Below are 25,928 nucleotides of genomic sequence, written 5' to 3'. Positions count from 1 at the left end.
ATCTCCCGGCACACCCCGCGGCAGAGCCGACTACCGCTCCCGGCACGCCCTGCGCGGGCTTGAACGCAAGGGGTGCCGCGCAGTGCATGCTGGGACCGAGCGGCTGTGTCCCCGCGCAGAGCACGCTGGGAAGCGCAGTCCGCCACTCTCCGGGAAGCCCACGGGCGACCCCGCCGCCTCGACGGGGCCCGGGGGAGCGGCGGGCAGGGAGGGCACAGATCGCTCACGTGGGGCGGGGAGCTGCGCGGCCACTGGCTGCCGCCCGGAGAAGGGGCGGGGCCGAAAGAGAGCTTCCGGTGTCCCTCGGTTCGGCAGCTTGTTTGGATGCTGCCGTCACATCATGGCGACGCGCGGTGCGGAGGCAGCGCGCGGAGGAGGCAGCAGCGGCGGCGCGGTGGCGGCGGGACGGAGCCGGCGCCAGAGCCAAAGCGGCGAGGAGGAGGAGGAGGCGGCGGCGGCGGCCCCGAGCAGCAGCCCGGAGGTGAGGCAGCGTGCAGCCGGGGCCGAGGGGAGGGCGCTCCCCCTGCCCGCCCCGCCGGCTTGTGGCGCCTCGTTCCCCGCCTCTCCCGTCCCCATGCGGCCTCCGCGCTCCGCGGCCGGCTGGCCCGGGCGCCCGGGGCTGGGGCAGGCAGTGCCCCCGCCGCCTCCCGCGCTTTCGGGAGCTCGCGTGGGGCAAGCCAGGCTGCGCTCCGCTTCCCCCGGGACCGGACCCCTCGCTGTAGCCGCGAGTGTGTGTCAGAGCGGGTCTCGGCGTCGTCCCCGGGGGGCTGTGCCCGCCTGGCGGGGCCCGGGGGTGGCTCCCTCCGCCTCCACCGAGGGTCGAGGGGCGGTCCTGGCCTCGCGCGCGCGGCGGGCCGTTGGGGGCGGTGGCACGTGGCGAGGCACGGAACAGGGCGTGGGGGGCGGGGAGGGGGCATCTCCGCGCCCGCCACTGCCAGGGCCGGGGTCTGGGCTTCCCCCGGGGCTCCGCCGGGCGGCCCCGCGCGATCCCCGCCCGGCGGAGGGGCCGCGGCCCGGCAGCGTGGGGCGGCACTTGGTGCGAGCGGTGTGGCTGAGGTGCGAGGCGCGCCTGGCGGGAGCGGAGGCTTTGCCGTGCCTGCGGCGCGGCGGAGGTGCGGGGGCGGCGGGAGCGTTGCCCTATTCTCCGAAATAGGTAAAAACGGCCTTTTTTTTCCTCTTTTTCCCTTCCTCTGCTGAAATGGCGCTGAAAGCAACGCTGCGTCCTCGGTGGCTTTACAGTAAATTCTGCTTGCAAGTCCATGTAGGAAAAGCCTAAAATACGTGCACTTGGGCACCAAGCAGCAAAGACCCAAAACGTGCTGCAATTCAGCTGCTGTATGTGATATCACCAATACGGTGTTTTATGTGGCAGGACTGTCTTGGTAATCTAATCGCATGTGCTGCTTTAGTATCTCATCCTATGTCCTTGCATAAATTTAAGTGGCTTTTTTGCAGTAACTTTTTTCTGTGATATGAAATATAATAACATCCCAAAAATAGTACCTTTGTGGTGATGGTTTTTTATTTTGGCTGTTACAAAGAGATGTAGGAGGCTATGGAGCTAGTTTTCCTCGATGAAAAAGCATCTCTTCTGCCACGTGTTTTCTGAAGTTCTTTACTAGGAAGTGGCTTGTAACTAACTTCAGTGTCCACTGTGAAAGCAGATGATGATGTTTAAAAAACCCCACCAAACAGACCAGCATCTCCATGTTATTTCATAAACACACAGTCAAATGGAATTTATTTTTTTAAGAAGCTGAAATGTGGTGGGAGAATATTAAGCAAATTTTACTTTGAACTCTTTTTGTGAGTTAAAAATCCTTGAGCAGTGTCTTGCAGATTTCCCCCCTCCTGCCTGGGTACACACGAGCTTTATTTTTAGGTTCCTTGTGACCTGTTTGCATTGGGAATTCAGAACTTGTCTACCCTGCTTTTTCCAGAAATGTGCTGTGGATGACTAGAAAACTATTAGGTTTATAGTAGAGGAAGTGAAACCTCATTGGCCGAAGTGATTCATGCTATATTAAATGCTTTCTTAATTAGCACCTGTCTCAGATGCTTGTGTTAAAAAAGGGCTGGTGAAATGTGCAGGATTTTGCCCTGCATGTAAATGCACTGAAAGCTTCCGTTTAAGCTTTGAGTTACTCCAGTGAAATTTTTGTTAGAATTACAAGAATTGATTTTTAATGTTTTAAGCTAAAACAGGGAAGAGATCTTTCTAATATTTTTCTTCTCTGTGCTCTGAAAAAAGGAAACAAACCCAAACTCTTCCCCCCCCACCTTGAGTTTGTTTGAGGTCAATAAAAAACAATTTTTAAAAGCAGGAATGTCTTCCATGTCATGAGGCCACTGAAAGAACAAGAAGCATGGAAAGGGTAACAGAAAAAAGTAAAGACCATAAATAGGGGTCATGTGAGAATGTAAGTGTCTGAACCAATATCGAAGACCATATCTTGAATGTAAGGCCAGCGGTATTAATAGTGGAATTCTAGTAGCGTAGACTCTGTATTGACTTTTGTAAAGACAAAATACAGATTTCCAAAGTAGGTATTTCTTAATCGTTCTCCTACTGTGTTGGGACTTCTAGCCTTGCAATGCCATGAAACTAATATTGCAGGTGCCTCAGTCCAGTATTTTGAAAGTAGGTAAATCGGTGCATAGAACATAATTTTTAACGTAATGACAGAGCAGAGTGAAATGTTTGTTTGAAATGAGTTTCTGATCTCGCAACAAAGATCTTACTTCAGTGGGGAAGCCACCTCAGAGGCCATCAAGTTTTCAGAAAGGTATAATTAGACTGCATGATCATTTAGGTCAGTGAGCACAGTATAGAGAAGCATTGCATGGAGAAATAACCTTAATAAGAACCTGAATTACTGTGTCTAGGCCAGTGAATGAAGGTGCACCTGCTGTAAAATTCAAACTCAAATTTTGTGACATCCCAAAATACTAGTTTTTATGGAGGAGTCATGAATAAAATTAGTACCAAGAATGATTTACTGGTTTTCAGCACGATACAGTTACATTAAATGAGGTCTCCTTGAGTATCCGTGCTGAGGAAAACTAGACTACATACATGTTTTCAAAGTAACTTTTCCTGTGTTAGCAGGTAAAAGTAAATTGTTGGGATGGAGGAAGCCTAAAATTTGCTATAGACCATAAACACTTAAGATAAATATGACATACTTTTTGCCACGAGATTTTTTTGTGTGTGTGATTGGTCAGGATAAGGAGTATTAGGCTTTTCTGTCCAGTTGCAAGTGCGGTGAATTTGAAAATGTAGTCAGCCAAACAGTGTTACTCAAATGGTCTTTTCTGGAGCCTGATGCTGAGCAACTGGTTGTGTATTTGCTTGTATATTTAGGTTGTCTTACAGTTGTGAAAATCTGTTTTGTGTACATATGTTTGTTCTACAGCTTCCAGGATATTTTTTTGAAAGTATTGGCAATTCTGAAGGCTAAGATTGTGAGGATCTTTGCACAGTACAGGCCAACTGCTGCTATGAGGAATGTAGAAGATGTTTTGGTAGATAATGCTAGTGCTTATTTTTATAGAGTAATTTGCTAACATATAGGAGGAAAAGGAAGTTCATGCAGTTACTAGTTATGATTTCTTTTAATAAGAGTTAGAGAGGTGTTTTCAGGTGTCTTAGGGAAAGATTAAGTATGTGTATGCACAGGAGTGTAAAATACAAGAACTTTAGAACACATAGTACTAATAACAAGCACAGTACACTTTATGTAGCGCTGTATACTACAGACTCTTGTAGGTACTAGATCAAAAAAGTAAGTCCATTCATGATACGTTTTGGCATGGCAGGATAAGTTCTGCCTAGGTGTCTGTTTCGTTCTGATGCGCAGCACATGTTGCTGGAACAGTACTGTTTGAAGTAAAGTTGGCTTAGGCTCTTGTGATCATAGCCAATTTCATAAATAGGACACCTATCTTGTACTCTCATAGGTATGAAGTAAGGTAGGGTCTTCCTGATGTGTGCCTTTTTTGATCAAGGTACAAGTTGAGAGAACAGAGCAGAAGACTGAATGAAAACTTTGGGGTGAGCAAGAGCGATGTTGCCAGTAATTTTCCTGCCAGCATCCTCAAGTTGCTTGGCTTGTAACTCTTATCTTAAGTAGCTTGAGGATTATATGCTGATTCAGAAATGTCAGCATCTTGTAATAGCTGGTTTCACAGCTAGGTAGGTAGGTGACAAGTATCTTATTTTTTAACGGTAGGGTTTTGAATTTTGATAAATAATTTTGTGATCTTATGAAGTGGCACATTACCTGTGCAACAATACTCTTTTTGTCTGCCTCTGAAAATCTTTCTAGGTATGAAACAATCTAATTCTGATCTGTCAGATTATAAGCCACCTATCATGAAAGCTGGTTAGAACCTGGAGGCTGGAAGCCAGCTGGAAGCTGAGAGAGCATGGTAGCAGCTAGAAAGGTAGTGGTGATTTCAGTAGAAGGTCTTTGGTGTGGTGGTTTTGTTTTGTTTTTACTCAGTCAGTACTGAATCAGCACTATTATACAATGTGCTGTTGGGAATGCTCTGTTCTGGCTGGAATGTTAAACTGAGAAGTTCACTCGTCTGATGAGCATGCGTTTGAAAAGATAGAGGTAATAGTTGGGGTTGTTCTGACCATTGTCTCAGTAAGGAGGGCAGTTTCAGTGATACTAATATAGTTTAGTACTAAACCTTCTCAATGTGACATTTATTACTGCTGTACTCCAACTTGAAGCTTGATGCAGATCAAATTTGAAACTGTAGTTAAAATGAAATAAAATAAAATAGAGTGTAAGAAGGCTGTTTAAACTTCTGGTTATGTTTTTAATATCTAAAGTGACAGCTGATGTAGAAAATTCTTTGTTAGTCATAATCAAGATTAACTAATCTAGCTCTTAGTGTCTGTGGCCTCTGTCAGGCAATAACAGACTTTGCTGTTTAAAATGAAAAACAAACACTTTCTAATCTAGGTTAAATACATTAGAATTTTAGTATGTCGTGCCACTGCTGTCAGTTTTACTGGGATTTATGGACTACAACTTGATAGAATTTAACTAGGGTATTTTTAGGGTTTTTTGTATGTTATCAGGTTGGTTTAGCTGCTGGTAGAACCATTTCTTTAAATACAGCATTCTAGCCTGTGGTCATCAATTTTTAGTTGTATTTAAGCTAAGAAAATTGGATATTATTACAAAAACTGTCTGCTGCCACACTGAGCTTTGGTTTTTCAGGGAACATGGTTGCTTGTCAGTGAGCTTGGATTTGTTCCATGTTCACTGGGAAACCAAAAGAAGGTTGACAAGTTTTGTGGGTTTTTTTTTGCAGTTGCTATTATTTTCAAATATATTTGAGATGTACAAGATGCTTGTACACAAACCTTTTCGTTCAGTTCAATATTCTGATAGGTTATTTCTACATTCTCTGTTCCACTTTGCAGAATGAGTCTGAAGTTCTGAAAATCCTTGTGGGTTTTTTGATGGAGGATAGAGAATACTCAGAGTTGAGAAATTATTATTGTCAGTAAAGAATTGGACTGACACCTAATTTGACTTCTACAAAAAGCTCTGCTGAATTAATGAAGTGGTGGTATTCACTCCCTGAATCTTCCAGATGCTTTGGAACACGCATGTTAATTGCCAGTTCTGAATTGACAAATGTTTAGTTTACTGTGCTGGTTCACCAGTAGAGGTGGGCATTTTGCAAGTTATATATATGCCCCTGCCAGTAGTTGTTATTTTTTTTTCCCCAGAAATGGCAGAATTTTCTCAGATGAAAACCAGTGAAAAATCTCTGGGTTGTCTAACTTTGAAGCAGTGCTTCTCATGATGTTGTCTTGCTGACGATGTTGCAGAGCCTCAGTAGTCAATGTTCACTACGTACCTGTGGTTAAGATAAGGTATTTTTTATTTAGTTCCTTGTACTCTGGCTGTGATTAGGCTGACTTTTTTTTTTTTAGTGACTGTTGTGCTTTGGCTTCTTTCCAGCCATCGTGCTAGCACTTCTGGCTGGCAGGGTTGCCTGTTGCTGTGCAGTGAACTGGGCTGAGGTACCGATCTGGCTACAAACTGTGTTAGAACAAGTTGCATGAGCATCGTTGCCAGCACAGCAGGCAGGTACAAAAAAGGGGAATGAAACAATAGCAGGAGAGCCGTTTGGGCCCTGCTGCTGTTTAGTGTGTAGCCACAGCTGGAGCCAGTCAGGCCGCCTCAGCTGCTTGTCGGATGGAGTTGCTGGCTCTTTTGTGCTCTGCTTTCAAAACGTAAATTTTGAGTATGTTTATGGATTTCAGAAAGTCTGGAAATACTGTGTCAAACCGGAACCTTTGAGTTTAGAGCAGACTTTCCCTACCTTTTGCCAGCCTTTTTAGGCACAAGTATCCGAATCAGAAATTCACGTTCTATGTGATGAAAAAACTGCGGTTTTCAGCTGTTTTGCTGGTGCTGCAGTTCTACTCTGGTATCACGTTGTGTTCAGATACCTCCGATCTTTCCTGTCTTGTCAATGTGATGTGACACAGTATCTTCCGCTTCTGGGGGAATCATGTTTTTTAGAGAACTGTGCCGTGGTTTCAACCATTATTGGTACCTACAAAAATGTTAGCTGATCTCTGCTGTTTTCACATCTCTTCTCCTTTTTTAAGAAGCATCTCTTGTTTGTTTAACTGACCCTAAATTTGGAGGGATAAGCCTTTCTCGTGCCAATGGAAGCCTCAGAGTTTAAGACTAAGGAAGAAAATAACGCATTTTACAGCCTACAAAAATCAACTGTTAAATGTTGGGTTTGTTTTTTTGTTGTAGCAATTACTGCTTTACCTTTGCAGGCATTAATCAAGTATGTTGTCTGATGTGATTGGAGAATGATAAAACTGCAGTGTGTTTGTTTGTATCTGTTCATAAAGCAGGTGCATCATTTCCACATGTGTAAAGAGCAGTACAAAGTGAATCTTCCTTGATAAGTCAAAAGTCACTCCTTAATGTCCGTGCAGATTTTTCGCAGTTAAACAATCTTATTGTCCGTTGTGAAAGATACTGTATGAATTCCATCTTCTCAATAATTTATCTTCCTTGAGATAAGGTCTAAAGCAAGAGACTTGATTTAAGAATAGACAACAACGAAGCCGTTTTTTTTTTTCAATATTAATGCATATTTGTTTAATGATTTTTTAGATAAATTGGGAGTTGAAATATATCTCACAATATATTATTAGTTTTGGCTGCATTCCTTAGACGTTGGCTAATTCCTTTCAAAGAGGAAAATGGTCCATCTGTGCAGAATATAAAACCCAGAGCAAACTCCTGGCTTTAAGAATTCGCACGTTTTTAATGTTAAAACATAAGATAATCTGAAATTAATTTGTGCTTAAACAGCATAACTCTGCATCTAAACAAGCCCTGGGTTTTTAATTCCTTGTCACTTTACGGAAATGTACTTATACTTCACTTAAAATAAATTAATGAGAGTGATCACTTTACTTTGGCAGTAAAGTGAGTTCAACTCCGTTTATCGTACTTTTAACTATGTATGCCTGTTATATAGTAGGATTGCAAATGGACAGCAAAAAAATACCAGATCACCTCCAAGTATTGTCCTGAGTCCCAGCCTCTGTAGTGTAACAAAACAAACACCCACCCACCCAACCACCCTTGTAGTTCTCATCAGCCTTAAACATTTCTAGAGACTGAGGATGATGTTCTGGCGATTGAGAGGGGAGTCTGGTAGCTGCTTAATAAACTATTGAGTGGTATCGTCAGGTGTTCTGCTCCAAAACGTGGACATATCACTGCATGTTAATACAACTGGTGATGTTTAACTTTTTGGTTAAATGATTAAACGTTTTGGAGTATAAGAAATCTTTCAAGAAAGTTCTGCTTAATTGAGCAGAAAGAATGTATTGTTAAAAATCATTGATAGTAGAACTCCAAATCCAAAGCCAGTTTATACTCACTTTTTTGATGATTTCGTAGATGCGAATTTTAACATTTCAAAAACGGATGGGCTCCTGATCCTGTTCATCATTCTTGTTATAACAACAACAGATTTTCTCCAGTCAGGAGCTGACAATCGTATTTGGCATTGTGATTGAAGTAGTTTAAACTCTTACCATATCTATGTTATTGAAACTCTACATTTCTGTGGATTTCTTCAGACTTCTTAGCAGGTCAATTTTTCCCCGTCTTTCTTGCAGTGTATCTCTTGAATTATTTTTAAACTTGTATCTTTCAGTTTTCAGAAAATAATGTATAATAAAATTGTTTGTAATAATGATGTCCTCCTTTCTCAATTTCTTTACCTTATTCTTGAAATAACAGTAAGTAAAGCTAGTTATAAACTCTTGCTGAGTGTTTAGTGTACTTACGTTGATTTGAGATAAGTTTTTAAGAACTACGAGAGAGAAATGTTTTCATTTAAGATTATGTGTTTTCATAGCTGAGATGATAGCCAGTTATTTTTGGAGCTTTAAGAACAGTTTTCCATGTGAACTTTTAATTTCTAGAATATAAACATTTTTGCAATGACAAGGTATGAAAGTTGTTTCATAAGAGTAATTAGCGTTTTGGGCTGTGTATGTGCTGTTTTCTTCATCAGTCTTTAGACTCATTCTGTGTACAGTTATTTGTATACCTGTCTTAACCACAGTGAGTGTCAACTTGAATAGCCGTGGAATTTTACTCTTACTTGTCCATGCAAAAGAAAGGTGGAACTTTTCGTTTTAAACACAGTTGCTTAACCTGTTCACTTCTGCTTCTTCCTTTCCCTTCTGAAGTTGGTTGGTGGTGCAATGGAAGAAGCTGGATCTCAGGAGATGGGAATGAGTAACCAGGCTCAGCTGGTGAACAGCAAGTGCAGTGAATTGTCTGATATGGCGTTGCAGCACTCGCAGTCCAACTGTTGTGTCCTGGAAAACGCGGGCATGTTGGAAGAAGCTGAGTATATCGCAAAGAACAGAAAGCACCCAGGGTCCACGTGCTGCTCTCAAGAGTCTCGTGAGGAGACTCCTGGGAGAGAAGAAGCCCGTACTGATCCACCCGATGGCCAACAAGATCCAGAGAGCGAAAAACACAAAGAGAAAACTTTGGGTATGTTCTCTTTGGCATTTCGATTTTTAAATGGTTTTAATATTTTTGTAAAATAGCTATATGTTTTCTCTTTGTCTCAAGTTTACTTTGTAGCCAAAGCTTGTCATCTTTAACAGGATATTCTAAGAATATGTGTGCTTCTGCTTAGGAAAAGACAATTCTTAATGCATATGTAAGAATCCTTCCACTGGTAATGCTATTTTTACAGGAACTTTAATAACAATAATAATGCGATAGTCACTAATCAGCTTTTTTAAATTTCTGGTTGTTGGATTAACTTTTAAAATTTGGGATTGCGGTGTTTGATGCTACCAAAGCACTGCTGATATTTAAATTCCAAAGGCGTATTAAAAACACTTGTGTGAATATCCTTTATTAGCAAAACTTAACCCTTTATATTTCACTCTTTCAGATTTCTCTGTTTATCTGTGCTATTATAAATTATTAAGAAATATATATTTTGTGGTTTTAAGCTTAAAGTAACTTTTGCTATCCAAGTTGTGTAAAGGCACATAGGCAAGACAAATTTATTCTTAGTGTGATGACTTCCGATTTGTTATCCATTCGGATTATGCAGTTATCAAACCAGAGAGCAACTTAACTCACACTAATCTCTCATGGTTCTGTATTTTACTTCTAAAGACAGGCTGCTCTTCTGGTATGTTTTTTTCTCAATATTTTCTTTTTTTTTTCTCAATATTTTCTTTTTTTTCTCAATATTTTCTTTTTTTCTCAATATTTTCTTTTTTTTCTCAATATTTTCTTTTTTTTCTCAATATTTTCTTTTTTTCTCAATATTTTCTTTTTTTTCTCAATATTTTCTTTTTTTTCTCAATATTTTCTTTTTTTTGTCAATATTTTCTTTTTTTCTCAATATTTTCTTTTTTTCTCAATATTTTCTTTTTTTTCTCAATATTTTCTTTTTTTCTCAATATTTTCTTTTTTTCTCAATATTTTCTTTTTTTCTCAATATTTTCTTTTTTTCTCAATATTTTCTTTTTTTCTCAATATTTTCTTTTTTTCTCAATATTTTCTTTTTTTTCTCAATATTTTCTTTTTTTTCTCAATATTTTCTTTTTTTTCTCAATATTTTCTTTTTTTCTCAATATTTTCTTTTTTCTCAATATTTTCTTTTTTTCTCAATATTTTCTTTTTTTTCTCAATATTTTCTTTTTTTTCTCAATATTTTCTTTTTTTCTCAATATTTTCTTTTTTTCTCAATATTTTCTTTTTTTTCTCAATATTTTCTTTTTTTTCTCAATATTTTCTTTTTTTCTCAATATTTTCTTTTTTTTCTCAATATTTTCTTTTTTTTCTCAATATTTTCTTTTTTTTCTCAATATTTTCTTTTTTTTCTCAATATTTTCTTTTTTTTCTCAATATTTTCTTTTTTTGCCTTTCATCCAATTCATAGGAAAAGAAGTGCTATTATTAATGCAAGCCTTGAACACACTTTCTACTCCAGAGGAAAAGCTGGCAGCTTTGTGCAAGAAGTATGCTGATCTGGTAAGTAATTTGTAAAGATAACGGGAGTTATTCATTAATAATATTAACTGTGGAATGCAGGAACTTCTAATACAGGACAGTTAACAATTTTGAATGTTTCACAGTGTTGATAGGGAAACAAAAAAAAAAAACGTGCTCAGGCTTATTACAAGTATTGCTTCAGCCAAACTTGCATGTAGTCATTTCACTTCTACATGACTGCCTAAATCCACAGAAAAAATAGGTTATGATAACTTTTTGGTAACAATGTGGAAGCATAACATTAGGATTAACAGAAAAGCTAAGAGTTTCTTTTGGGACTAATTATTTTTAGAGGAAGTTGGAAAGATCTAGATTCAATTTTGCTTTGTGCTTTCTGATCATGCGAAGGAATGGATGGAAAAGTACGCATTTCTTCAGTAACAAACCAAAAAGACAAAATTTTAGCAGTAATTGATTGTAAAGTGCATTCCCACTCTAAGTAACAGAAATGATAATTTATTTTCTAAATTAATTGATGGCAAAATTGGGGGGGAAAAAGGCTCATAAATTGACTTTTCACAATGTGCCTGGAGAGAAAAAATGTTTCACTTGTTCATCTTGAGACAGGGACAGACAAGAAGGAAAGACTGAAAATATCGCGTGTGTATGTTTTCCCACTGTACTTGTAGATACAAATGAATGCAAAACTTGAGAACTTGATAGCTTGAAAAAAGTGTAAGACTTACCTTCTGTAGATGTCAAGTGTATTATGTATGAAAATGTCTCTGAAATGGCTGCACAACATTACGTTACTGTTCTGAAATAAAGTTATTTTTCCTTTGAGATAAATAATGTCTCCAGAGCTTTGAGAATGAACTAGCAGGTAGTATTTTTACTCACAGAGACAATAGTAATTACTTAAGAATAGACTTAGATGAGTTCTGTTTAGGAAATCCTGAGTCCTCCTTGGAGGTCTGTTATGGTTTTGCTTTTGCTTTGGTTTCCTTGCTCTCTGTCACGTGCACGCTCTTGTTCTCATGAGTGAATTTCCTTCAAAACCAGCAGCTTCTTAGAGAAGTCACTTCCATTTAAACGAGAAACTATAATACTTCCATAGTGACACTCAAGGATGGGAAGCTCACCTAAAACTGAGCTTTGATATTGTGAGAGAAAAATGCAGTAAATGAGGTAGTTATTTTAAGCAATTGCTTGTGCATGTGATGCCTTTTCTGTTTGAGTGAAGAGTTCCCATGTCAAATTACAGCGGTGATGTTGATGGCCTGCATGAGGAGCTAGGTTGGCATAAGTTCCTCGCTTCTGCAGGAAGAAGACAGTCTGCACCATCGTCACTTTGAGTTTTCTCATTGAAGGAAAGATCTCAAAACAGTTAGGGAACAACTAGACCAAATTAATTGTAATTTCCTTCAAGAAGCTTGGCAATCAGGAGAGACGTGTTCACATTACTTTTTTTCCCCCCTCCCAGGAGAGGATCCGTAGTCTATAGGTAGAATAAGCATTCACAGTCCATAGATAATCACCACCCTAGAAAACGAGTTGCTTTCCCTGTGATGCTCAGAACTGCTGGGAAGTTGGGTGGGAGCTTGTCTGGGTGTAACATTAGCTCCATTTTAGCTGAATGAGTCTTAAAGGTACTCAGTTCCCCTCAGAAAGTTTGGGTTGGATCTGGTTCTGTTCCTTTTAAGATGCATTTTTTTTCTTCATGATAGTGGTGGTGAACCACTGGCATAGGTGTCAGCTTTAATGCCAGCAGAGGTTTGAACTGTTTATGACAGTGCACCTACAATGCTTTTTTTCTTTTTTTAAAGATTCATCATCTTTAAAGCTCACTGTCAGGTTTTTCAGTGGTGTCTCATGAAAAGGACTGTACAATAAAGGTAGGAATGCCTCTCTCCTGGCAAAAGATCTTCCACAATTTTTTTTTTTTCCTAATTTGGAATCTATCAGGAGATCAATTTGTGATGCAGGAAGGTTTCCATCCTTGGTGATATGTCTCACACTGGCATAATTTTACAGGCCTGAAGTTTCATAGGTATGCAAACAGCACAGCCACTTAGAGTGTTTTTTTCTGGCCACCCAAGGAAAGAGCTTTTTATGTTTGGATATCCAAACGTTTCCTTAACATTCGTTTTCTCTAAATTAGATTAAATATATGTTTAATGTACAGTTGTCATGGAGGTCCTTGACTTTATTCTTTCTTCTATGCTTCAGTGTTATTTTGAGCTCTTTCAGAAAACCAGCATTGTATTCTTCTCTGTCATGGTGATGTTTCTCATTGCCAGCCTTCTTTTCCTGTGGCTTCCTGAGGCTGAGGCACTGTCTAATAAGGATGTTACACTTAACATTGTTACCTTCTTTGCAATAGAACAGACCTTGAATAATATGGTTTCTTGGGGAGCCCAAAAGTCATGTGTAATGGAATTTACTCTCAACTAGACAACACAAAAAACTTCCATTCACTGGGTGTTCATAGAATAGATTTTGAAGTCAGCACTGTATACAAAGTTTAACGCTGTCATCTACCGTCTAAACAGCCTAAAGGAATATAATAAAAATTTTGTTTCAAATAATTGAGACTACAGATTTCTTGCCTGGGCTGTGCAGCTTTAATAGTATTTTACTTGATTTGTCAGGGCTGCTGATTGTATCTGCTCATTTCTGAAATACCTTAGTGTTTTACAAACTTGTATCAGTTACTGCTTCCTTTGGTAGAAGCTCCTGCCGACAAGAAAGAACTCTCTACGCAGTTCAATGGGGTTTTCTTTTTGATAGTAAAAACAAGACCTGTTGGATAAACAGCTATGTGTACCTTACAGATAAGAGAGTGAAAAAAATCTTTCTTCCTCAGGGCTAGTCCTGCCCCTGTGGCTGAATGCAAGCTGATAGCCTATGGTGAACAGGTTTGTGGTCCCTGTTCCTCAAAGGCAAATATTTAAGTTAGAATTTGTATATTTTTGTCTTCTGTCCTTAAATATTTAGAATTCTGTAGGATGATGGGAGTTTCTCTCTTTAAGATCAACTTGGGGGTCTTAATGAAACTATTTGACTTCCTTTCTTTCATCTGAAACGTTTAAAAGTTTGTTCAGTCTGCTCATCTAGATACACAAAAATAGTTTCACCTATGTTTATTTGATAAATATGCTCTCTAATGTTAGTTGGAGGAGAGCCGGAATGTTCAAAAGCAGATGAAGATACTGCAGAAGAAGCAAGCACAAGTGGTGAAGGAGAAAGTCCACTTGCAGAGTGAGCATAGCAAGGCCATTTTGGCACGTAGCAAACTGGAATCTCTCTGTCGGGAGCTTCAGCGTCATAACAAGACTTTGAAGGTTAGTTTATTTACATAAATTACAGTGCCAGCGGTGGTGGAAGTCTTTCTTAGTGATTACTGCTTAAATTCAGAATAAATGCTGCGTTTTACTTACCACTTTGCCCATTGCTTGTTCCTGTAGAAGGTGAATGGCATGTGACGTAAGTGTACCTGATTTTAAGGTAAAGAATATGGAGATAGTTCAGCTGGCTGATTTTTTTTTTTCCCCTCATAATACTTTCAGTATGTTATCTTGCCATATTTGTTTCTGGGAGCAGTGCTGATGACTGCTGGAAAAAATAGCACAAGTGAAATAGCAGCAGCACGAAATGCCAGGATATCAAAAAAGGCTTAGTTCTGTCAGAATATAATGGATGATAGTGATCTGTGATCACTGTAGGAAACTTCATTATAGTATCAATGCTGTTTTTAACCTCTGAGTAATTCTTATGCTTGCAAAGGTATTCATGTAGCATCTTGTAATACCAGCCTCTAAGTAATGTCAGTAGCGGTAAGGACAAGATTCTCTAAAATTTTTGGAATTTCTAGTTTCTTCATTCCATGCACTTCGTGTAGGTAGTCAGCATAGCATATTATGAGTGTGGTTTATATTAACTGTAGCACCCTAGAACTCGAAACTGTCCAGAAGTGAATTACTACCATTGTTTCTGACTCAAAAAATGTGAAAAAGGTGCATGATTTGGCTTGAACACGTTAATGTTCTCTCATAAAAGGAAGAAAACATGCAGCAAGCGCGTGAAGAAGAAGAAAGACGGAAAGAAGCAACTGCACACTTCCAGATTACGCTGAATGAAATTCAGGCTCAACTGGAACAGCATGATATACACAATGCCAAGCTCCGTCAGGAAAATATTGAATTGGGGGAAAAACTGAAGAAACTCATTGAGCAGTATGCATTGCGAGAAGAGGTGCTTATAGTATGCTTCTCATGGGATTCTCTTAGTTGCTTGACTATAAGGATCAGATAATTATTTAAAGGGGAGAAAAAGAGTAATACTTTACAGCCATTGTATATATATTTTAAATTAACCTTTTTGCTTCACTACTGTGAAAAATTAAGTAGGTGTTTGGCCCACTATGTGCTTTTGCTGTCTGGTTTTGCATATCTAAATTCAAGCTGCAGTGGAAAAACTTTCACAGTGGAAGTAGTCAAATAGAAATAAGTTGTCCAGAAATTGTGGAATCTCTGTCTTTAGAAGTATTCAGAACTTAGCAGGTTGCTCACACCTTGCCCAGTTCAGACTTTGAAGTTGACTCTGGTTTGAGTGGACTAAATGACTTCCACAAGTTATTTCCAATATAAATATGTATTAATATTTGAAACTCTTCTAAATTATAATTTCACGTTGTAATGGGAGGGGAAGCTAAGAATTACTTTCCTTACTTGTTGTGTTTCATTAAGGTTGGGGGGTTTTGGCAAGCTCCTTTGTGTATGTAGCTCTTGTTGGCATAGAATCAAAATAAGCTATCATGCTTTAAGAATATATTTGGACTGGTGTCATGGAAATGACTGTATTTTAGGGCTAACGGAGCTAGCTTTAATTGGCACCAGTATGTGAGCTAGCCAGTCTAAACCACAGTAATGGAATACAGCCAATTCTTCTTGTCAAAGAGAGAACTAAGCTTCAAGGAGTTCTACAGCTAAGATTAGTTAGTTCTTAGTTGGAATAGGAGGTTTGGAATATAATTTCTCAACTGTTCGTATTCTTTTTATTATATAATCTGGATCAGTTAGAAAGCTCTCTGTAGACTCTAGTTCCCTGCCTCTTGCGCTCGTGGAGTATTCGTATCTACTGTGAGGTAATTTGGGAAAGAGAAAAGCTAGGAAGCTGCCATGTGCTACTTTATGGATGGAAGTAAGACTGCAAAATTCAATGATTTGTGGCATTTCATCAGCCAAATAAATTACTGTTGCAAACCTTGCTTATTTTGAGCTTTTTTGACTACGTAGACTAGAGCTTTTAAATGCAACAAAATACAATTGAGATTAGAGGTAGATACACCAACTTTAGAAGAAAGGATGTAGACTACTTGTTACAGGATTTTTGAAACACTTAGTGTGAAGTGACTGATAATATTATGCCAATTGAATAAAATATGCATCTGTGAAAGACAAAAAACATGTAGCTATAATGTATGGCAGGGCCAGGAGGAAAAAAGCATGTAGAACAGTCTTTTGCCACTTTTTCTTTTGCGTGAAACTTTTAAACAACATGCATCTCCCCATACACGTACACTTACCTTAATTCACCAGAGCGCTGTTTGTATTTGACTAATATGATTTTCTTTCTTCCTTTAGCATATCGATAAAGTGTTCAAACATAAAGAACTGCAGCAGCAACTTGTGGATGCCAAACTTCAGCAAACTACCCAACTTATTAAAGAAGCAGAGGAAAAACATCAGCGAGAAAGGGAGTTTGTAAGTGAATTCTATACCTATGTTAATAGAAATAGCAAAACCTACCAAACCATTTTTTTCATGCTTTAAAACAAATACAGGAAACTGAGGGGACTGTCTTTTGAAAATTAGGATAGATTTCAACATCAAGACTGAGATTTAAATTTTGCGTGTGATGCCTACAGTATTAATGTCCATATTCACAGACAAGTAATGTTACTGTTTGCGTTTTCTCAGCAAATGTGCTGGGTATCATGTAGACTTTTCTTAGACTGAGAAGCGCCTTGAGCTGAAATGCCAAAGGTACTTTCTTGCTGTCTTGTAGTTTTAATTTCTGGTTTTATGCTGTAAGACATAACAAACACCCAACAAAGCGTGTATGCTCTTCTGAACTGTCTGTCCCCAGAACTATGCCTGATGTTTTATTTGTATGTTGATAATCAGCAATTTACTTTCAGTCTTCCCAAGAAGTTAGCTTCCAATTAAAAAAAATAATACTTAGGTGAAGATTTTTTTTAATGTAACTTCTAGGCAAAAGCCATGTTTTTCATGTATAATCTTAAAATGATCATCCAGTGTTGGATTGTTCTATAGTATTAAAAAATAATTTTGGAATCATAAGCTGAGGAAAATATCTTCAAAGATGAATCTACAAAATGGCATCGAGTTGAAGTAGAATTGAACTAGTCTGTGAAGGTAATATTACTGACTGAAGAAATGGAGGTGGAAAATAAATGAGCGGTTACAAAACAATTACAAATTACATACAGTTCACTAACTGACTACTCACATAAATTTAGCAGTTCAAACTTCCTACAGAAATAGTAACATTGACTCATGCTACCAATTAGAAAAATGTCTCAATAAAAATAATTTCTGTATGCCAGCATATGCTTTAAATCATGCATATGAAAGTATAGTACGGTAACGAAAACTCATGTGAGAAAACATGGTTGAGAGGCCCTTAGGTGATGTTAACCTTTGTTCATTTTTCATCATAGATCAAGTTCTTTAAGCTAGTCTTTGGAGTACTTTGTTCATTTTGTGGCTTTCTGCGTTTTTTTTTTAGCTGCTAAAAGAAGCTACAGAGTCCAGACACAAATGTGAACAGATGAAGCAACAGGAAGCTCAGCTGAAGCAGCAGGTATTTTTTTAATGGAGTGCTCTTTGATAACAGTTGTTCTGGGAAAAAAAAAAAAACAAAAACAAGAGGTTTGTGATGGTGGTGAACATAACATATGAAAAAAAACCCTACATGTTATGATTCATGAGATACAACGTACTACTTGTGAGAAGTGCTTGATATTTTCTTAATTAAGTCTCAAATTTAGTTTTCTGTAGGCAACTCTTAATAGTGAAGTGTGAAGTATAAATTGTAAAGACTTGACACTTTGTACTTGCTGTTTAGTACATCTGGAGAGTACTGTTACTGGAAGGTGCTAAATGTTGAATTGCTGGAGTTAGTATCGTTTAAAATAATAGTGTTAATATTACAAGGACTAGATATATTCATTGTGGCTACTTCTTTACCATTCCTTGGCTTCTGAAACTGTTACACTCTCTTCCAAAGGTATTTTAATCTTTTTTTGTAGCTGTTCAGGACCAGAGAGGCCCTTGTGACTATAAAGAGTTGGGTAGGGATTTTTACCTATACTGGTTTTACATTTTGTTCCTTACTGTTTCCATCCCATCCTGTTGTGGAAGATTGGGAGTAAGCAATGTCATGTTTATCCTTGCAGTTATTTAGGTTGAGTAACCTAAAACTGAATGTCTCTGTCCACTAAACCATGACTATCTTCAAATTATTTTCTTGCTGTAAATGCTACAGCAAAATCCTCTCAGAGTGGAGAGATGGTCTCTGGTTTTTGTGCTGCGTTTCTGGATCACCCGCAGTCATTGGCCATACGTGAGCCCAGCGTTAAGGTGAAGGGCCGTGGTAGGTTCAGCTAACTTCATAGCATCTGAGCAGCAGTAGCTGTTCCTTTTGTTGTCTGCCTGGCTGCTTCAGTTTTGTGAGGTTTTGTATTAAGTCTCCTTGCAAGCTCTGTTTCACGCCCTTTTTTCACTCTTACGGTACCTAATTGTTTTCCAGGCTTTCCAGCAGTTAACGTTTACTGGGTGTTCGTAGTTGAATGTAACTGCGTATACACGCACCGCCCCCTCCTCCTTAGGGTGCTTAATGACTTGGGCTCATTAATATCCAGATTCTCTCCAATAGTTTTTTGCTGCACTCAGTCTTTTATGTTTTGTTGTTTTTTGTTTTTTTCAGCTTGGTTACCCTTTATTTAAAATCCCATTGCCTTTTTGTTATGCGTTTTAATAGTAACAATGGGTATAGTTTGTGGTTTCCTGGGGCCAACAGATTTATTGTAGAATAAGATGAGCTAGAAAATTTGGTGACAATAATGGCAGAGAGTCATGATCTACTGTTGACAAGGTAGGCTAATTCCTGTTATGAAACTTCCTCTACTATTAGAGGAAAATACACTATTTCTGTGCTTGAATTGTGTTGTCTGACAAACCCCAATGTAAGAACTGAGAGAACTGATGACTCTTCAGATGGAGTAAGAAGTTATTATTAAATGGTCATATATTCTCGGAACATCAAATTGTGACACTGATAGTATGAGTTGTTTTAATAAGAAACATAACCTACTTTTTTTTTGTGAAAAAACGCTAATTAACGTATATGCATTTCCTTCTTGATGATTGACCTTGTGGTGCAGGGCAAGAAAATTTTCTGTCATCGAATGTTAATGCTCTTCACTTGTTAAAATGCAATGTTTTTCACTATGAAATGAATTCCTTGTCAATATTCACTTTCCATGATTTTTGCTCACTGGGCAGATTTCATAGGTTGCGAATGTGTATTTTGATTTCTGGATTCAATCATGTTTATTTTGTCCCAGCCTTGTTTGTTAGCTTTGGCTGGTTAAGGTGAAAGGTAAGTCTCCATGTGCTGAATTTCCTGTATATTAAAGTCTACAGGCTTTTTTTCTTTTTCTTTTTTAGTGAGAAAGGAAAAATGAGGTAGTGATGAACTGTGATACCTTCCAACATTTTATTAAATAATATCCTTTTTCTTTACTATATATTACTGTTCTATAAACACAGAACTCTCATATATAATTTGAATAGCATGTTTTTTGACAAGTTCTGCACACTCCTCAAATGGAAATTGTAGGATAGTGTAAAAAAAGATAGAAGATGAACTTCTTTTTATTTAGAGCTTAGTTTCCCTGTACCTTAATATTTTTGTATTTGTAAACAGCTGTTCAGACTAACGTTCTTGCCTCTTTCCCAACAGCTCTCTCTTTACATGGATAAGTTTGAAGAATTCCAGACCACCATGGCAAAAAGTAATGAACTCTTTACAACCTTCAGGCAAGAAATGGAGAAGGTACTTGTAGAGTGACTTAGTTTCATAAAAAGTAATATAAAAATGCATGTTATTAATAGGATGCATTTTAGATTTTATAACAGTATGTGTGTTCTGAAAATACATGGAGCATTTTGACATTTAATTTGGATCGTAAGATAGGACATAAGGATTTGTCATATTATGGAAAGAAATGTGCTTTTTTGTTTGGTTTTTACATATGTGCATAACATCTAAATTCCAGTTTAAGTGTTTTATCAAAGACGTACAGTGCTTCTCGGCCTTTTTGGCTGTGCTTATGTTTCAAAACTTATTTTCCTGGAGCTTTTTATTAGTTGTACTTGAAGCTTGCTGGTCTATTTCTTTTAAGAATCAATCTTGTTTTCTTTAAGCGCAGAATCTGTATTTGTGGGGTTGATTTTGTGCAGAAAGACATCTCTAAAATAACTTGTTCAAACCGCACTTGGAAAGTAACACTAAGTAGTGAAATTATTTATGTAAACCTACTTACGTTGCAATGCAAGCTACAAAATTAAGTCTTTTATTTATCTTTTGTAGATGACGAAGAAGATTAAGAAACTGGAAAAGGAAACGATAGTGTGGCGTACAAAATGGGAAAACAACAACAAGGCTCTTCTGCAAATGGCTGAAGAGGTAATTATTGTTTAAGCAGCAGTATGGATGAACTAGAGAACTTCATACATTTTTTCAGTTTTGGAGAGTTGGAAATAATACACAGTAGCCTCTGTTTGGATTGTCTGCCTTATGTTTTCTGTTGTGTAAATGGTGCTGTTCTCAGACATGGGAAATAAAAAGCTGCTCTAAGTCTAAACTGGTGATGCAAAAAAAATTCAGCCTCATCTTTCCTTGCTTACTGTTTAATTGGTGGGATAACGTGTATGAAATCATACAAGCTAAATTAATTGACTGTATTTTAATATGCTGAGCAAAGTTCAATCAGAATAGAAGTCTATTTTAAATACACAAGACTGACATGAAGGAGATAAACCTGTGCATAAAGGATCAGCTGCTTTCCTGTGTTCTGCTGCTTTTGAGGTCATAAGGTGCCATTACTTAATTGTAATTAAGCAAGAGAGGAGCTAAAGCAGTTTTCACACGGGCCATAGGCATACAGTTCTGCCTACGCTGTCTAATGTCTAGTTCAAGTATATTAGATATGATTGCTAAAGCATGCTAGGTCATATAGGTTCTGCTATAGCACTGCTTGTGTTTCTCTGTTCTTTTAAGGAGCTAGTTAGGAGAGCCATGAGTATGGTACCTTCTGACCTGGATTCTGCTGCTGGATTGCAGATTGCCCACTTGTATGCTTTCCCGCTCCCTAATAGTTACTGTTGTTTGGGTTGTAACTGACCGCTTTATGGAACTGCATATCAAGATCTTCACTTATGCTCAGCCCTCACTTACAGTTAGCATTCTGTAGTTATATAATTCTCATTGCTTGTTTCTAAAGATGTCTGTTGCCACTCCAGTGTAGACAAACCATCTGAAGTTCAGTGGTCAAGTATGCTGAGCAAATTTGCTCTAGTGCAGCTGAAATTTGACCTACTAGATTAAGACTTAATAGTCAGGATTAAGTAGTGGTAATTCTTTTTATTAATTTAAGAAAAAAAAATCAGTTTGATCACAAACCTTTTATTTTCTTTTTTCCTTCAGAAAACAGTAAGAGATAAAGAATACAAGGGCTTTCAAATTAAACTGGAGCGTTTGGAGAAGCTATGCAGGGCCCTTCAGACAGAAAGGAACGAGCTGAATGAGAAGGTGGAAGTCCTTAAGGAGCAGGTTTCTCTCAGAGAAGCAGATGTGGATCTAGCTGTGCAGGTGTTGCAGTCCTGCACACTCAATTCCCATGAGGAGCTGGGAACTCCCACTGATATGGAACCAGGAATCCAACCCAATGTGGAATCATGTGTGGCAAATAGTTCTGAAAAGACTGTTTCAGTAAGTCCTGTTCGTGGCACTGAATCTGTAGACTAAAATGAAGTGTAAACACTGTATTGAGAGATATATTTTGTGTATAACTTTCTCTGTTGGTGGTAACTATTTGGTTTTGTGGTGAAAATTTTCTTACTTTTTCTACCATATCTGTATTTTCTTAGAACTACTGGACTTACGTGGTACAGGAAGCTGCATAGCAGCTTTAAATAGCTTAAACTATAAATTTTCCACAACTGTGTTGCACATCTGCCTCATTTTTTAAAAGAAAATATTTTTCCATAAAAGGATGCATGTGCGTTTCCTCCCCACAACACAAATCACTGTCATGGAAGACTGTGTACAGACATAACATCATTCAGGGGAAGATAGTGACAGCATGTCACTTTTTTTGGTTTGAAGAACAGCGTTCTGGTTTTGTTCATTGATTTGCCATTCAGTATACTAAAGATTACCAATTTTTCCAGTAAATTTATCTAATTAAGGATGTCTAATGGCCAGTAAAAAATGTCAGCTTTCCCCTCTAGTATGTTTTCTTATAAATGAATGAAAAAGTAAAGGTCCAGAATATAGTAAAAGATATGTTTAAAGGGTTTTATGTACTTTGTGGTATGAAAAAACAGCTTTGAAATACATTAATTTGCAGCTGGTGAAACAGGGTGTACAACTTTTTGCAGACTTCTCAGGGTTGTGTTGTAAAGGTTAGTTTGGACTATTTGCCCTACCTTTGAACAAGTTAAATATAAATGTGTGAGAAAATGTACAGCAACGTTACCGAGTGGAATTTTGCAGTTGTGTAGCATATTGCACAGGTGTTGGTCACGTTCTTCCCTCTTAGCTGCAGTGTGTCCATCACATGGTTATCCTGACTAGAGAAATCCGTTACTGTCTAGACAATAATCTCTGGATTATCTGAAGGGCTGGAAAATAGACGTTTACTGCTAGAGGTGTGGAAGACATGAGTCTGTGGCATATAGGCTTTCCTTAATGGCTTTGTATGCAATGTATTTAAGTGTTAGTGAAGTGTATACTGGTTATAATTGAACATGTATGTTCCGATACTTTTCCTGAAGTACCGCGTGGAATTTCTTGGACACTCGACCTCAAAGCTGTAGCAGTTGGCAGAGTGCCTTCCCAGCTACGTTGTCTGATAAAGATGGTACTTCAAATTCTTACACTAACATACCACAAGCAAAGCTCCCTTGTTAACCTTAAGCCATGTAGCTTTTCCTAGAAAATTTGATATCCACAGTTTGACTTCTTTTCCTGAGGAAAAACTAGGACCAATGTTTCTTTTTCTTGGCGAGACGATGTATGAAATAACTGCAAGCTACCCTTAACTTTAGTTCCCATGTATTTACTTTCTAGTTTTCGTTGCTGTCATTTGAAGAAATATGAACGTGTGTAGCCTTTTCTGGTACTTAAAGTTCTTTGCACTTATTTGGGAGGGGATTTCTGAATCAAGCACATCTCAATGAGCTTCCCACCCTAATTGCCCTTGACAGTTTAGTGGCTAAATTACTTGAATGTTCAGGCTGCACTGAGCTCCTGATTCTTTTCCTGTAGTAACGTACATTGAAATAATGTAGCTGTCTCTGAAAGAGAGTAACGTTTTGTAAGGCCTGATAAATGTGTTTTTAGCTCATACCACTGAGAAGAACTGTGCAAAACTGACATTTCTTAAATGGTAGAGCAAGTAGGAAGCTGGCCATCTTTCTCCTAGATTTGTGTGTGTGTTGTGTTTCTGGTCCAAGCACAATGCAGGAATGAAAAGAAGGTAGCGATGAGCAGTCAGTCAAGTTAGACTCAGAGCTTCGAAATGTAAATCATACTAACCATACGGTATAAAATATACTGGAAAGAAGTATTTCAGACTTGCTTTTCAAATGACTTGCTTTGTAGAATCAAACTGTTTAAAAAATAGTTGTTGCGAGACCTGGTTTTCAGCTAACACTAAGCGTGAAGTAATTTTCCTGAGGAAAAGTGAAAACCTCTGTATCTGATGCATCATACCCTTGGCAAGGTAAGGACATGCAGTTTTCTATTTTTACAATTAATTATTTGGACATTTGTATCTTTAACAATTCTTTCTATAGTGCTTGTTCTATATGGAGGCAAGAGTGAATTTTTGGACCCTGCTGTGTAAGAGTATTTTAAAGGGCTTTTAGAGACATGACAGATGTATGGAACAGCAATACAAATATATTTGTTACTGACTTGTTATGTAAATGAAGCAGAAGGGCCCAAGTTGAAAGGCTTTTAAAATGGGGATATCTTTTCTCTTTCCTACCCTTAACATACTCATATCATATCAACTTATCTGGCTGAGGTGAGCTACACTTTGCTTCCTGAAACCAGTCAATACAGTTTCGTGCATTGCTTTAAGCGTGTTTAAAAACAAAAAAACAAAACCAAACAAAAACCAAAACAAACATACAAATTCATATAAGGGATAAGCTCAGCACTCTAACTGATCTGCCATACAGCAGGCTATTGCACTGCCAGTCTGCAGCCAAACCGGCTCCAGTAGTGTTTTTAAGTAAACTTAAAGGCATTGATTGCCTTTGTCCCACTACCATAAACTGCTTAACCTGGGCTGTAAGCTGATGTAGCCTGAAACAGGTATGTCTAAGTGTCAAAACTCTGGGGCCTGATTGACAGTTTCACCATGATTAAGCTGCAAAAAGCTAAATTACATGTGACGCAAGACCCAAGTATGTGTCTATGTACAGAAGTAAGTTAGGGCTGTATCTCTAATGTTTCGTCCTTCCTTTCATTACACCTGGTTACGTTACAGTTCAACTCTCAGGTGTTGCAGAAAATCTACCTCTTTGGACTGTAGATGGAAATAACTGTGAAAAAAGTGATGCAGAAATCTAGTTTGTGCTAAACACACTGCTTTATTTTTACAACCCATGTCTGCTTTCATGAGGAAAAATGATAATGAACAGGCAGTCTTTGTTTTGCTTTTCAAAAACATTTTGTAGAGATTTTTCACTAATGTGAATCTGAAATTTTATCTACTCGATTCTGTATAGATTAAGTAAATAAGTATGCTTAATATATTGGACTCTGAGTTTTTCTTTAACATATTCCTGTCTTCTAACTGGATCTACTGAGCTCATTGTATTTGTTTGAAAACTCAAGAATGAAAATTAAAAGATGTGAAATTTGAGTTCAAGCGTATTGTTCAAGTGAAATGCCCTAAGGAGGATGCTGTTACAGGCTCATGTTGGTGACTTGCATGTTACTGGTGGTGGCCAGTACCAGCCACGCAGGCAGAGTACGGTAAGGAAAGCGCCGTACCTGCTGCGCTCGCCCAGGAGGCTTCAGATTGGGAGCGTCGTAAGGTGGAGGCCGTGTCGGGCCACAGAGAGCAGAAGCTCTCAGTGAACCTGTGGGTGCCTGCTTTGAATTCTGCTTGTGCCTTTTGGCTCCAAAAATTTAGTGTGAAAAACGTGGAGTTTTCTCTTAAAAATCAGGTTGTCTAGTAACTTCATCGAGTGCTCCCCATTCCATCATATGATACGAAGTCATTCATTATTAATATACGGTTCTGTCCCTCTTTCCTAATAATGTTAAGTGTTCTGTTTGCCTTTCTTTGGCGTATTCCCTAACATTTAGAAACTTCCCTAAATTTATGAGAATTAGAGTTTGGTTTTCCTTGAGGTATACTTTTTTCTAGGTAGCACATAGATTTTAATTCTTTTTTTTACAACAATATACTCTGATATGCTCTGTGACTCCAAAGATATTATTAATTTTTTTATTTAAAAAAAAATTGTTAACTTTTTTGAAGATAACCATTTTACAAAAACTGAGCAGTGTTGGTCCTACTCCTGAGCCTTTTCTGGAGCTGTGCCAAGTATTTTGGAAATCTGAGTACATTGCCTGGTCTCAGTTGCTGTCTTTGCTGTACTTGTTTGCTCCTTCGAAGTGTTCCCTCACAGGTGAGACTTGTCTCCACAAAGGGTGCTGCCTCTGCCCCTATATAAGCATCTCTACTATTTCTACCCTTTCTTATGGTGCGTACTGATAGAGAAGTCTAATCTACTGTTAGCAGTCTTCCTACATTCCTTATAAAAACTGGTCAAATTTGCAAGCTTTTGCTGGAGATAAATTTGGTTATGTGTCACAGTTAATAGCTGAGGAATTTTGCCCTTTTTTTTGTTAGGTGCTAAGTCTCTTCTGTTAACGTGCATGCACGCACATACATGTACATTTGAGCCGTACTCTACTTTTCTTGTGAAGAGTAGCTCTGATGTGAGAACCTCTTTCACCAGCTGCATTCTGAGCCCTTCG

General features: G+C 38.3%; 1 protein-coding gene across 2 annotated transcripts; it reads left to right on the top strand.

The window, feature by feature from the left end:
* The first annotated feature begins 325 nt into the window (after nt 1–325).
* TXLNG (taxilin gamma) lies at nt 326–24,801 on the top strand. 2 transcript variants are annotated; one of them, XM_086618880.1, is made up of 10 exons: nt 326–481; nt 8,771–9,083; nt 10,498–10,589; nt 13,724–13,894; nt 14,610–14,804; nt 16,196–16,315; nt 17,364–17,438; nt 19,602–19,694; nt 20,232–20,327; nt 21,348–24,801. In XM_086618880.1, the coding sequence occupies exons 1-10, from the start codon at nt 341–343 to the stop codon at nt 21,666–21,668; spliced, it is 1,617 nt and encodes a 538-aa protein (XP_086475006.1). In that variant the 5' UTR covers nt 326–340; the 3' UTR covers nt 21,669–24,801. The 2 variants fall into 2 exon arrangements, with proteins under 2 accessions (XP_086475006.1, XP_086474996.1); XM_086618870.1 differs by lacking the exon at nt 326–481 and adding an exon at nt 5,874–5,902.
* Nucleotides 24,802–25,928: the final 1,127 nt, after the last annotated feature.

The sequence above is a fragment of the Tauraco erythrolophus genome, chromosome 1 (genome assembly GCF_009769465.1).
Source record: "Tauraco erythrolophus isolate bTauEry1 chromosome 1, bTauEry1.pri, whole genome shotgun sequence".
NCBI classification, from domain to species: domain Eukaryota; kingdom Metazoa; phylum Chordata; class Aves; order Musophagiformes; family Musophagidae; genus Tauraco; species Tauraco erythrolophus.
The sequence above is the reverse complement of the archived record's forward strand: the minus strand, read 5'-3'. Positions and strand labels throughout refer to the sequence as shown.

Bases quoted from the DNA above. Each gene is read 5' to 3' on its own strand.
- TXLNG (XM_086618880.1), top strand. From the start codon at position 341: ATGGCGACGCGCGGTGCGGAGGCAGCGCGCGGAGGAGGCAGCAGCGGC. The intron at 16,316-17,363 runs GTAAGTGAATTC...TTTTTTTTTTAG, and splicing joins ATCAGCGAGAAAGGGAGTTT to CTGCTAAAAGAAGCTACAGA. The intron at 17,439-19,601 runs GTATTTTTTTAA...CTTTCCCAACAG, and splicing joins AAGCTCAGCTGAAGCAGCAG to CTCTCTCTTTACATGGATAA.